This window comes from Pithys albifrons, chromosome 19, assembly GCF_047495875.1.
Source record: "Pithys albifrons albifrons isolate INPA30051 chromosome 19, PitAlb_v1, whole genome shotgun sequence".
In the NCBI taxonomy this organism is placed as follows: domain Eukaryota; kingdom Metazoa; phylum Chordata; class Aves; order Passeriformes; family Thamnophilidae; genus Pithys; species Pithys albifrons.
In genome coordinates, this window is record NC_092476.1 from 12,203,129 (window position 1) to 12,217,339 (window position 14,211).

Consider the following 14,211-nt stretch of genomic DNA (forward strand, 5'->3'; position numbering starts at 1 on the left):
TGACAGCAAATCCCCCACCCCTCCTGCCAAAGCTGATTCCACAGGACAGCCTCTCCCTTCTGAGAAGAGAAGATCTGCTTTCCTGGGAAGGGCTGAGCCACTGGTGGGCTGCCTGGGGAAGATCATGGGGTCAGAGCCATGGGTAGCTCCATTTGACACGGCTCTTTTGGCACCAGGCTTTTCACATCAGCACAAGGTAGAGCAGAAGCTGGCATTACCCACCCAAAGGAAATGGCTGCTAGAAGCCTGAGCCCAGAAAACACTAATTTCACCCAAAAGAAAGCAGTAGGGACTGATGGAATAGCTGCTGTGCCAGACATGGAAGCAGAGACATCAAACTGAGTGGCAAGACCAGCACAGCAGGAAAAGGGGATGATCCAGCACTTCAGAACACCTGGAGAAAGGTGAACTCAGGCTGCTAGAGACCAAAAGATTAGCTATGGGTGAATTTGGCTAAGGAACCATTCAAATTTAAACTACAGAAGTGAAACAGGACAATGCATGTAGAAATTTTTTCTTTTCAGCACTAGCAACATGGGCAAAGTGCATTTGAGGCACTTCCATATAACAGAGAATGGCTCAGGGCAAGTAACTCCAGTGCTGGTGATGGGCACACATAAGTGAGACTGGAACCCCAGCAGAGCCTTACAAAGCCTCTGGAGTGAGACCAGATGTGGACTGGTCCTACTGGCCACAGGATCATTCAAACACTGCTTCTGTTTTGACCAGCTTTATACAAAAAACTGGGACTGGACTGTATTCCCTGTTATTGCACTGAGACTGCAGGGACAGGACTGGTTCTGGAGTGCAGAATATCACTGACCACCTGCAGCCCTGCATTTATGTCCAAATGCACCAATACTGTGAGTGACTTCAGTTGCCCAGGTTATAACAGCTGGAGTTTGGACAGCAAAACCCACCAAGTGGAACAAGCAGCAGCCTGAGCAGAGCCAACATTGTAACAAAAACTCCATGTGTACTCTGTGCATCCGCGGGGTTGGGATGGTTGAACTGAAACCTCAAATAAGTACAACAGATTTCTACCCAGTGTTGATTTCTAAGCATATCCCCCCCCGTATATGATCAAAAGCACCAAAGGAAAGATCTGGTGGTTTACTCATCTCGTGAGGTATGTACCATACAGAAATCCTGGATGTGGGCATTTACCAATCTGGTAATATAAACATCTAACTAAGCAACCTGAACTCATGGCAGCAAGATCAAAGGAAAAAGACAACAGACCTTTTTCATTATGTAGCTTCATTAAAGCTGGTGGCAAAATTCGAAACTCTACAGGTTAACTCTTCCTTGGACTTGGAAAGTCTTACCTGTTGGTAAGCTCTGAATTCTACTGCAAAGAGAAACGAAGACTTGGCAGGGATGGGTGGGCATTGGGCACCCAGCCCCTCCCTTTCCAAATGCCAAGAAGTGCTGATGTGCATGGGCAAGTCCTGCTCCATTGTGAACTGTGAGGACAAAACCATCCTAATCAAAGCTTCTCTTCAATTTTTGCTCTTAGGTCAGGGTGATTTCCAGTTATTAAATGACAAAAGAGATATTTTAATTTTCTCTTCCTGCTAGAGCTACTCTCCCAAAGAATGTATTTTAGCCCTTACTGGGTACTAAATCACCAGATGCTAATGCACAACTTGTAGGCATTCCAGAAAGTGTCCAGGAACACCATGTGCATTTAGTTCAAGATATCCCTGACCAGGACAGACACAAAAGCTGCTTCACCAGCAGTGGGAATGCTTCAGCTTCTCAATGCAGAGTCCCAGGTTTCCAATCAACACCTGAGCAGGTGTCACAGAGATGTCTCAGAGATGTCACGGAAGTACAGCTGGCCAGAAAACAATCTGGGGTGGACACTGAGTTGAACATAAGCCAGCAATGTGCCCGTGCTCTGCAGAAGGACCACAGCACTCTGAGCTGCATCAGGCAAAGCATCCCCAGAAGGTTGAGGGGGTGATACTTTCCCTCGATCCAGCACTGGTGAGGCCATAGCTGGAATGCTGTGACCAGTGCTGGGCTCCCCAGTAATGAGAGACTCCAGCAAAGGGCCGTTAAGATGACTGAGACAGGAGCATTTCTCCCATGAGGAAAGGCTGAGAGAGCCAGGACTGTTCAGCCTGGAGGAGACTCAGGGAAATTTCATCCATGTCTCAGGTTCTTATAGGACCTGAGAGGAAGTCACAGAGAATGGAGCCAAACTCTTCTCACTGGTGCCCACTGACATGCCCAAGGCACAACCTGGAGGTTCTGAAGACAAGGAAACACTTTTGGTGAGGGTGACTGATCACTGGTACAGGTTGTCCCAGGAAACTGCAGAGTCTCCATCACTGGAGATATCCAAAAGCCATTTGGACACAGTCCTGGCCAAGCGGCCCTTGGTGGCCCTGCTTGATCATGGGGTTGGACAAGGTGACCTCAGAGGTTCTTTCCAACACCCACCACTCTATGATAAAATGCTGAAGGTTTAACCCATCTACACACTGCAAGGAGCAGCACGCTCTATGCAAGTCCTCCCTGCACTATTGAGAGAGACTGAAGAATGTCACCACGACATATTCTTAACACAGGACACTTTTTCTATAGACCAGGGACTGACCACAGGGACAGATATATTGAGTAATGGCAACACAGCCAAGGATTTCCATAGAAGCAATAGCAAAGAGATCAAACAACTGAGTAAGGCTATGTCCACAATTCACACCAGCACCAGTGCTGTGCTACCAACACATCCCTCCCAGCTCTTCTCTCCCACCAGCAGAAGTTCCTCACGGGCTGATTTACAGCTTCTCAGGCACTTTTGCAACTTGCAATGAATTTTTCATTTAACAGTTTTATCAAGTATTGAATTTGTTGGTTTAAACTTGGCTTGGCTAGACTCGCACTGTGTAGGAGTCACCCCTGAGATTCCAAGTCAGACAAGGCTTTTTCCTCTCCTCCTCTTGAGAGGAAAAGCAACAGGAACAGGTACTTTGAAGTGCCATTAGTGTGGTTATGTAAGTACCCAAACACTTCCAGCCTTACAGGTACTGCCTCAAAATGGAGTAGCTGCAAAGCTTTTGGCAGACATGTCAGAAAAGGAGATTGGGGTTTTTTTTCAGACCTAAAAACCCTCTAAACAGCAACACTCAGGGCCAAAGTCTTGTGGTTCCCAGCACAGCTCCATGGTCAGCTCAAAGCTCCTCTCTTCCCACTAGAAGAAATTCATGTGAAACCTTTGCAGAACCCCCAGCAATCATCTTTTTTATTTCCCCCCACCAAGCAAGCACAGCCTTGAGAGGAAGCACAGAGACACAAGCAGCCAGATCCTCTCCAATGAGCATCTCTACTGGCTGAGGGGGACAGCTCTGTGTGCACTGCCAGGAGTCCAGGCTCTCGCAGGTGCAGGATGGAAAATCCTCATCGGACCAGTGTGGACCTCATGAAGTTCAACAAGGCCAAGTATGAGATCCTGCACATGGGTCAGGGCATTCAACACTGTAAATGATGACAGAATTGAGAGCAGCCCTGAGGAGAAGGGCTGGGAGGTACCAGTGGATGAAAAATGGGACATGAGGAGATAATGTGCTTGCAGCCCAAAAAGCGAGCGGTGTCCTGGGCATGGTGCACTGAAGCCCCTGACTCCATGCAAAGGCTGAAACACTGTCTTCTATTTTTTAAGCTTTTTTCTGTTTGATTCAAAGGGTATTTAACCTTATCTAGTGGGTGACAATGAACTTAAGCAAAGTCCCATACACAGAAACCAGCTTGTCATTTTTGCAATATTACATGTTACATCACATGCACAGACATAGGGTAACAGAAATGTCCCTTTGACTGGAGAACAAGAAGCAAATGATAAGGATTCAGGTGCTGCCTGCTGAGAGACAAGCAGGACCCAGAGAAGACTTTCCCTATCAGAAACTCCAGAACAAGCTAGACAGAAAAACTTACAGGGAGAAATATTTGTGTAGTATTTTCTGCCTTTCCAAATCAAGCTTTTGGTACTCACAGAGGCTGCCAGAGGAACTCGTATTCACAGCTACTTTCCCAACCCTGGAAAACTGAACATGAGTCAGCAGTGCCCTGGAGCCAGGAGGGACATCCCTGCCCTGGGGGCATCAGGCCCAGCATGGCCAGGACAGGGAGGGGATTGTCCCGCTCTGCTCTGCACTGGGGCAGCCTCACCTGCAATGGGGGGGCAGTTTGGGGGGACACAATGGAAGGGAGAGATTGAGCCACTGGAGAGTGTCCAAAGGAGGCAGCAAAGATGGTTCAGGGCTTGGAGGGGCAGTGTGTGAGGACACTGAGGGCACTTGGTGTGTTCAGCTGCACAAGAGGAGACTGAGGGGAGACCTCAGTGCAGGTCCAACTTCCTGGGCAGGGGCAGAGGAGGGGCAGGCCCTGAGCTCTGCTCTGTGGGGACCAGGGACAGCACCCAGGGAATGGCTGGAGCTGTGCCAGGGCAGGGTCAGGTTGGATCTCAGGGAAAGGCTCTTCCCCAGAGGGTGGTGGGCACTGAGCAGGCTCCCCAGGGCAGTGGGCACAGCCCCAAGGCTGCCAGAGCTGCAGGAGTATTTGGATGATGCTCTGGGGCACAGGGGGTGACTCTTGGGAATGGGCCTGTGCAGGGCCAGGAGTTGGACTTGATGATCCTTGTGGGTCACTTGTAACTTGGCATGTTCTGTGATTCTGTGATTCAGAGACTGCAGGCTGGGACACTTGGCAAGTTGCACAGCAAGACCTCGCACAGTTTTGTGCAATTTGGTTTAGTATTCTCAAACTGTTGGGACCCAAGAGCTTAGATCTGCCTCTCCATATCGAATGCTCACTGTGTGGAAGGCTCCATCCCAGCTGCTTGTATCCTGCCAACCATCTGACTGCAGGAGCTGCCTGCTCAGCATGTGAGCTCCTCCAAAAAGGCTCCAATGGAAGTCCTTTACCTTTCAGGAGCAGGCAAAAGATTTGTGGTCTGTAGCTCCATCCATACCCAGAGAATCTGAATCCCCAAAGAATTTGCCTTTTGGAATGGATTTCCTTACTTTTCACCTTGAAATGCTGGAACAAAGAGTTTTGTTTTACATGGTTTGCTGAGGACTTACTGAGAGAATTTCAGTCTTTAGCAATGTCCCATGAGCTCTTGCACAACAGGGGATGGTGCAGCAGGGACCTGGATCATTCAGTTATTTGGGAATATATCTGATAAGCAGAGAGGGGGGTGAGAGATCCAAACATCCTGGTGAAATTATTTTTTCCCCTTCTGTGCTGCCCTACTTTCCTATCTTTAAAAGATTAAGATTTTAATTAGTATTGGAATATGTAATTAACATGACAAGACAGAAAAACTCATCCAAGCTTACCAGCTCACTTGTGGAACACCGAGGTACATGACTTGAAACATCATGTTCGCAGTAAGGGTCCAAAGACAGGGGACAGCTGCTTTCACCTCCAAAGCAAACATCTCTTATGTTGTAGGGGAGAAATGGGGATTCCATTCCACCAAGAGCAACCTCAATAACACCTCTCCCAGACAGAGCATGCAAGGAGCCCTGTCTGGCTGCAGGACAGGATTTCTGGACAGGAGTGCAGCCAGGCTGACATCTGGGTGCTGATCAAGGTACAGTTTTATATTATTCATGCTTTTACATTTACATCCTGGGATGTGCCCAGAGCTGCAGGGCTTGCACAGCTCTGAACTTGCTGCTCATCAGCACCTGGCAGGACACTGTCTTGCCTGCAGACCTTTCCTCACAGCAGCTGACAGCCTTGCCATTGGTATCTCAGCACAGCTGGAAATTTCCATCCAGGCTGTCTCCACACTTGACAGGAGCTGGTATTGTGTAAACATGGACAATGCACACTGGCCCCAAATGGCTCTATATTCAAATAGATCACAAAAGGTGAGCATGAGGAAAGGAAAGATTATCATCCTTACTTCAGAGACTGAGACTTAAAGGCAGAGAAGTGACCTGGCAGAATTACAGAGACAGACTCTTCAGAAGCAGTAATCGAATATTCATCCCCAGTTTTGGGCTTTAACTACAACACTGACCTTCTCTAACAGTTCCTCAGTAAAGCCCCACAAGACTCTGCACAGGCTGGTACATCTGGTAATCCCCAAAGACGACCAGCAGCCATTAGGTCTCTATTTACCTTCTTCCTTTGAGCAGAGATATTGGGTTTGTGTTGAAGCAGTGGAAAACAGGCAAGGGTTTCATGTCTAATCCCCTATACTGTGGCAGCTTCAACACTGGAGCAATTACAGGAGTAGGGACAATCCAAGCCTGCAGAAGAGCGGCAGGAGGAAGGAGAGGCAGCAGTCAGGTTTGGACATTCATCTTCTTCAAAAGTCCTGTTCTTGCAAAGGGATCAGATGCTTGCTCAGCAGAACTCTATGGCTCTTCTCCTGCCTGAACTGAACAGACTCAGCACAGCCTGATATCTGACCTCCAACCACAGTGTGACACTGGCCAGGCTGCATAGACAGGACCAGCTTCCCAATTGCTTTTACTGTTCATTCAAAGCTCAGAAGGAGCACTCAAAACAGCAGGATGAAAATTCAACACCATTCCACAAACTAGAGAGGCTGGAAGTCATTTCACAGCAAGAGAACCATGACACAGCTGCCATCAGGGAGACATGGTGGGATGACTGGCACAGCTGGAGTGCTGCAATGGACGGCTGCAAACTCTTCAGAAGGGATGGGCAGGGAAGGAGAGGTGCTGGGATGGCCCTGTGTGTGAGGAGCCATTTGACTGTCTGGACCAGAAGGGTGGTCATAACAGGGTTGAGTGTATGTGAATAAGGATAGGGAGAAGGGCAACAAGGCAGATTATCCTGGTGGAAGTCTGTTATAGATCACCCAACCAGGATGAAGAGAGAGACAAAATACTCCATAAGCAGTTGGAAGAAGTCTTGAAATCACTGGCCCTTGTTCTCACTGGGGGGCTTCAACTTACCAGATGTCTGTTGGTACAATGCAGCAGAGAGGAAACTGTCCAGAAGTTCCTGCAGTGTGTGGCAGAGAACTTCCTGACACAGGCAGTGGGGGAGAGAACCAGGAGGTGCCCCACTGGACCTGCTGTTTGTGAATAGCTTTCTGAGAGACACTGAGGAGCTGGAGTGTGTCCAGAGAAGGAAATGGAGCTGGGAAGGGTCTGGAGCAGCAGGAGCAGCTGGGGGGACTCAGCCTGGAGAAAAGAAGTCTCGGGGGGCACCTTCTGGCTCTGCAACTCCCTGACAGGAGGGGGGAGCCAGGGTGGGTCAGGCTCTACTCCAGGGAACAAGGACAGGAGGAGAAGAAAGGACCTCAAGCTGTGCCAGGGGAGGTTCAGGTTGGATATTAGGGAAAATTTCTTCACCAAAAGAGTTATCAAGCACTGGAATGGGCTGCCCAGGGCAGTGGTGGAAGCACTATCCCTGGAGGCATTTAAAAGACATGTAGATGTAACACTGTGTCAGACATGGCAGTGTTAGGTTTACAGCTGGACTCAGTGATTTTACGAGGTTTTCTTCCAACCTAAAATTTCCCAATTCTAACTGACATGATGGACATTCAAACAAGAGGTGGATAAACAAGAGAAGTGCCTTTCAAGGAGAACCATGGGTGCAAACTGTACGTATATTTAAGGGGCAACTGAACACTTTTAACAGAAAAGAAATCCAGTAAGAGTCACTAAGCACACAAATGGCACGTGTTGATCAGAAGACACGCAGCTGCATATGAGGCTGAACTGAAATATCACACAAGCAAATCCTGTGGGCGACTGCCAGGGACAGAACACCCAGCCAGGAGTTTGGTCTGACCTGGCACACCTGCCCTTGTTTCCTTATGTGCCTGTAGATACAAAAGCTCAAGGCAGCTGCACATCCACAGAGAGAGTGTGACACAGCCTGGACATGCACAAACATCCACCAGGAAAGGAGGGTTGGGAGCACCATCACAGCAACCACATCTCACAGGGGTGCAGGCCCTCCCCAGAGTCACGTCTCACAGTCACAACACAGATCACAGCCATGTCCAAGTGCTGTGCCCCAGAGCACAGCCCAGCAGCACACACTGTGTGAGGGAGCCACAACCTGGAGGTCATCAGGAGAGAAGCAAAGACTGGAATATGCAGAAACACAGCACATGGGAACAGCATGTGTGTGCTCTGCAGTACCCACACATCTGGGGCTCCAGGTTAAACACCCTTGAGTAAAAGTGGAGAGCCAAGAAATCTAATATAAATAAACCTTCTCCTTCTTAGCACAAGCTGTAATCTGTAAAGGGAAAGAAAACCCCAAACTGTGCTCCAAAGGGAGGAGTTTGGGTGCCCACCTCTCTGAAGAGTGCGCCATAGAACTGAACAATATAGGGGCAGTCACTGCTTCGCATCACCACATCAAGGTCCATCAGAAGCTGCTTCTGTTCTTTCTCATCCACTGTTGACCGAATTCTCTGAAAGAGGAAGAGTGGCAGAGACTTGATCACTTGTATGCCATTACTGTGCCCTCAGCCCTGCTGATGCAGACACGTGCCAGGGACCCCAGACCCAGGCAGAGCAGGCAATCCCCCAGCATGCTCAAACACTCCCCAGAGCATTAAGCTGTGTTCTCAAATAAGAAATATAACTGAATACACCTAAAGCTGTTTAATCAGACTATAAATCCTCAGTCCTCACATGAGCTTCAACATTTTCAGATGAAATGTCAGAAGAAAATTAAAGAGCTGAGATTTCATTGAAAACTACAGCAAAACACCACAGCCAGGCTTTCATTTCAAAACAAATTCCCACACAGCTCTTAGCCACATTGGATGGGGCTTGAAGGCTGGTTTGAAATTTAACCAAGAAACATTATGTTTAAAATTTCTAAGCACAGAAGCCAAAAAGGCTCCTTCCACAGGCCCCACCACAGCTGGCACGGGGAGAAAGGATTGTCACATAACCCAGGGGACACATTGCTCTGGTAATGTTCATGGTGGGCAGCAGTCCTGGGAACTCTTCTCATCAAACTAACAATTCTTTACCTAGTACAGGCCTAAGGAACATTAACAGCATATAAAAGGTACTTTATACATATAGTCCATGTGTATATAAATTACATATATATATATGTATACACATACTATACTTTATATATACACTATATAGAAAAGTCTCATTTTGGTTTGAAAGAACAATGCATGTTTGAAAATGGAAAACCGTATGTTCGAACATGAAGCTGGTTCAATGAGGATGGAGAAGACCATCCACAGTTTTTCATGTGATTTGACAGGTATATTTAACATCTTGCTCTAATTAATGCATTGCCTGAACCACAGGTGAGGAAATCATGATCCTGAAGCTGGGACTCATGTTGAAAAAACATACAAAAACCCAAGAAAAAATATTTGGCAGAAGTCCGAAGCAAGAGAAGCAGCCTGGACCCTCCCTGAGGACAAAAACTAGGTGGTTATCCAAGAAAGAAAAATTATTCAAGGTTGTGAAAAAAATCTGCAAGATACCAGCACCCATTTCACGGATAGTACGGGTCCTGTGGGCAACTGCCTCTGGTATCAGAACCACACACATCGGCCAGCACAAGGCCAGGTTATGAAGGTACTTTCAAGGTTGGCCATTCATATAGAACCATATGTGAAACAGTGCATGATTATGTACTTTAGGACTATTCTGTGATGACCCACACAAAACGAGGACAGTATTAACACTATAGTTTTCCTTACCTTTGGTGTATCATCATATTTTCGTATTTTACCACTCATTCTTAATGTTATAGTAGCTCTAATTTGGCCTAGACCAGTAATTGCTATATTCATACAGCCCTTTTCCCACCCCACTAATTCTAGAATTCCTGGGGAAACTGTCAGGAGACTTGCCCAGCACACACAGTCTGTCACACCCACACCCCATTGTGCCACAGGCAGGTGGTGGGTGGGATACTGTGGCCACCAATAGAGCAAGAAGACAGAAGCAATGGGCCAGGATGGAACTGAAACATTCACCTCTGGGTCACTGGTTCAGGTCTGCTTCACACGAGTTCATACACCTCACTGAGGAAAGCCAGAGGAGTCTGTTCCCTTGCCCTCATCACAAAGCTCTGTGATCCCCCACACTCTGAAGACTGACCAGACTGAATCTCTCTCTCTCCAGGTGACAAACCATCCACACTGTGTGAAATGAAAATGCCCTCGCTCTGACCTCAACAGAAGATGATGGATGCCAAAGGCACCGTGGTGAGACCTCTGAGGAACAGCTCAGTCCTTTGGGCTGGAGGCAACTTGTTGGGTGCAGTTTGGTGAGGAACAATACCAAAAGGAGCTTTTCTCCATATTGTAACTTGCATTCCCTTTCTGTGCTCACTCCCTATCTGTCTCCACAAAGCCTCTTTCCTGGTCCTCCAGGAGTCTGCCCAGCCCTGCTCTGTGTTCCCCTTGCACCTGCACAGTCCTGTCACAGCCATCCCCACAGTATCCTACTCAAATTCCACAACTTCCCCCTAAAGCACCTCCTTCCACCTCTGACATTCCTTCTCTGCTGTTACTTCTTCAATTGTGGAAAGCATGTGAAGTATTCACTGAACAGTGGAGGAGATTTTAATGGCACTCCAGAGTGACAGTGAACCCAAACATTGCTCTTCCTAAACACAATCTGCCCAGGGAGAAAGGGCAGGCAGAGAACCCGGACATAGACAGTGGGTCAGCTGTAGGTCAGAGGTCCAGGCAGACGAGAGCCAAAGGACACCTTGAGAAACCAACAAGGACACTCCAACAAGTATTATTTCAGGAAGTGAAGAGAATGATATGATACAAGATTGGAAGTTCTCATACAAGTGCTGTAGTGCTGGAGACTGGCAAACTCCAGAGGAAGGGAGGACTCTGAGGAGCAGCACAGCACCAAGCTGGGGTCAGTCCAGGCTAGGAAGATGGCTTTGTTCATCTGCAGTGTGCCAGGGGGCATGCAGCAGCCCAGCAAGCCCAGTCCTCCAGCTGAGCAACCAGCGTTCACCAGTGGAACAGGAAAGCAACAGCAAAAGGTGAGTGAAGTCAACAGCAGTCACTGCCCAAATAGTAAGAAAGCCAAGAATCAACAGGCCACCTGAACCCAAGGAAAAGTGTGAGGCACTGCAGCAGCTCCCACAGACACACTCCACCAAGAACATGGGACATGGCAGGTGAGGAGAGGCAGCTCCTTGAAGGCAGCATTTAAGGCAGGGATGGGCAGGGTCTGACTTTGCACCAGGCCTTGCACTGCTCAGCCTGGTCACTCTCCTGTGGGCAGTCCCTGACAAGCCACTGACAAGTGACCCCATGGCCAAAATAAGTCACAGATGGAAGAAGTGGGGTTTGTAGTAGAGGCCTATGGAAAGTCTCTTTTTAAACAATTCCTTGTTGGCCTCAAATTTAAACTGGATCAAATCCTCCAGGAGAAAATTCCCCAGCCCCTTTAATGCAAACACAGGTTAGGACAAAGCCTTACAACACCAGGAACAAGAGCTCTGAGCAGCATCAACAGCAAAAGTATAATGTTTGCTGTGTGTTGTGCCCCTCTGAAACCCAAAACCAGGTAGATCCCAGAAACTGGACCCAAAACAGAAGAGAGATCACCCAGCCCAATTCTCACACAGAAAGATTCAGGTGTCACAAGAAGTGACTAGCTTAACAAAAAAAACCCCAACCCTATAAACACCAGACCAAGTCAGCAGAAAGCTCAGCACAGCAGTGCATGGCAGTGCTCCCAGGGGATGGCAGGGACTGGAGACACCAAACCAGCAGAGAAAAGGGGGTTTGCCCAGCCACTGCTGGGGATGAGAGTATCTGCTGACCCATCTGAAACACATTTAGTGCTGACTGTAGTACATCCCAACTAGTTTCTCACCTCCTGTGATGAGGTTCTCACACTCTCACCTTTCAGCCCAGCAGGGCTGGGAGCACTGGTTTTCCTGACTCAGCCAGCACACCAAAAGAGAAGACACAGAAATTCTGAAGGTGTCAATCTGCGAGAGGGCATCCAATTGTGCAAAGAATGAAAATGATGGTTTGCAATAAAGCTCCTTCAGAATTCATATGGGACATCAGAAAGGCAGAGAGATTTGCCCCTTGATGGAGCTTAATACACTAATGAGTCATTTTGATGGGCTTTTATGGGCTATCAGCATCCAGGTAAGGATGGAGGGATTGTGCAGGTGTAAGTGTTAAATTTCTACTCTCAGGGATATTTGATACTTAGCAACCTCTTTCAGCTCTGAGATTGCCATTAGAGAAAACCTGTGAAAGTCAGACAAGAACTTCTGATTTAAAGTTGTGGATGACAGAACAAGAACTGACTAAGGGTAAAATAACATACAAGAGACTGTGCTCTTAAGGAGAAATGTGTCCATGGCTTACTGCCTCCTCCAGGAAAAACAGGAATCTTTTATGGACAACCCACAGGTTGGACATCTTCTATTACCCAACTGATATTGAAAGTGCTTCTGATTCTCTTAGGACAAGTTTAGAGCAGAAGCAGAGCAGGTCAAAAAAGTATTGCTAGACTAAAGAGAAAACAGGAAACCAGCAACAATGGCTGAGGACACTGGCTGGAACTGCAGAGGGGAACTAAATCAGTCAGGCTGGTTATAAAACAGGTAATGAAAGATAAGAAAAAGTCTGGCACAGAGAGGAAAATCACTTTCTTTGGGGATGAGGAAAAACTGACTGCTGTGGAAAAAATACCATTTCCCCAGCTGGGTTACTCTCCCAGCTGTAACCATTTCCTACAGAAAAATAATTCAATTAAAAAGAGGTGCAAGATGGTTCCATGGGGCTGTGATAAGAAGCTTGAAGGTCAACCAAAGCACAGACCACTCTACTTGTCTCCTGGTGATGCACCTCTCAGTCAGCTGAAGTGGCAGAAGCTGCTGGTAGTGAACCCCAGATAACCCAGGCATTCCCTGCTGTGGGCAAAAGGGGTGAGGGGACTGAGGAGAGGAGCAGGAGGCAAAGATCTCCTGTCTGAGGGTCAGGACATCACTGCCAGGGACACCCATGGAGGCTCAGGAGACCACTGCTGAGCTCAAGTTCCTGACTTGCACAGGAGCCAGTCAACACATCAAAGATTGGCTATTCTAAATATTTTCTGATTTATTTTATGACCTCCTCAAACAAGAAGCTTTCCCAGCCTTCCAGAGGCCTTGGGAATTACCCTGGCTAATAAAACCCACCCTGTGTACAGTCTTTCAGTGCAAAAGCAGAGCATCCTGCTCCAGCTGGGAGAACACTCCCCATCTTTCATTCCAGTTTGGTAAGTTTTTTTAAATTTATGTATTTTTACGTCTGCATTCCAAGGATTTTCTCAAAGCATCTTTTCTGTGTGAACTATCACCAGGGCCAGAGGGAAACCTCAGGCCAGAAACGAAGCCCCCAGCAGATGGAGGAGCTTCCCAACAAAACCATTTCATCCAAATAAAATGCAGCTTTTCTGTGGTTCCTCCAATGTGCTGGTACCCTCATGGAACAAGATGTCCAGTCCCTGAAGCAGCTGGGACAGCACCACTGGTGATGCTGGAGGGCAAACATAAAAGGGGCTGCAGAACTGCACATCCTGTGAAGCCTCTGGGATAAAACCAGGAGTGGCAGCATTGGAGCAGATCCTGAGGAGGGAGCAGGGCCCTCTGCAGAGTGAAGAAGCCCAGGACAGCAGTGACAAGTCACTTATGAACTGACACAGACTGGGGAAAACCAGACTAACATGAGAACAAGAAACCAGAAGCAAAATTAAAGGATACTGGGTAAATATGCAACATCACAGAGAGCTGGTGCTGGTGGGGCAGGCAAAAGAGACTTCTTCCAGGAAAATGAAGAGCCAGGAAGAGAAATCTCTCAAGGAGGTGAGGATTCAGCACACCAGCTCATCTTGCAATTATGAATTCACATAGCCAGAGCTGGCTCTGGATAAACCCAGACTGTTCTCTTCTGCACCTGCAAGTCTTGACCTCAAATGCTAGTAAATCCTCAAGAAAATGAAAAGGGTGTTTTCAGTGCCAGGAAGACTGTGATGGCAGCTGACCCAGGGCAAACAGGGACTGTGCATCTCCAGGAAGATCTAAGAGGAAGGGACATAATGAATGACAGGATTCTTTTTTATTTGGAAATAAATGCTTGGAAGATTTGGAGAACATAATACAACATTTTCCAGGGGCAAAAACGAGAAAGGTTTGGACACAAATCCTCTTGAGCTGGATTCTTCTTATCCTCTCCCTCTC

General features: G+C 47.7%; 1 protein-coding gene across 1 annotated transcript in view; it reads right to left on the reverse strand.

Annotated features, from left to right (window-relative positions):
• Nucleotides 1-14,211, reverse strand: part of MAP2K4 (mitogen-activated protein kinase kinase 4) — a 94,855-nt gene that overhangs the window by 25,000 nt on the left and 55,644 nt on the right. The window contains exon 4 of the mRNA XM_071573592.1: nucleotides 8,309-8,428. Within this exon, the coding sequence (XP_071429693.1) occupies nucleotides 8,309-8,428 (120 nt within the window). The remainder of the gene's footprint in view (nucleotides 1-8,308; nucleotides 8,429-14,211) is intronic.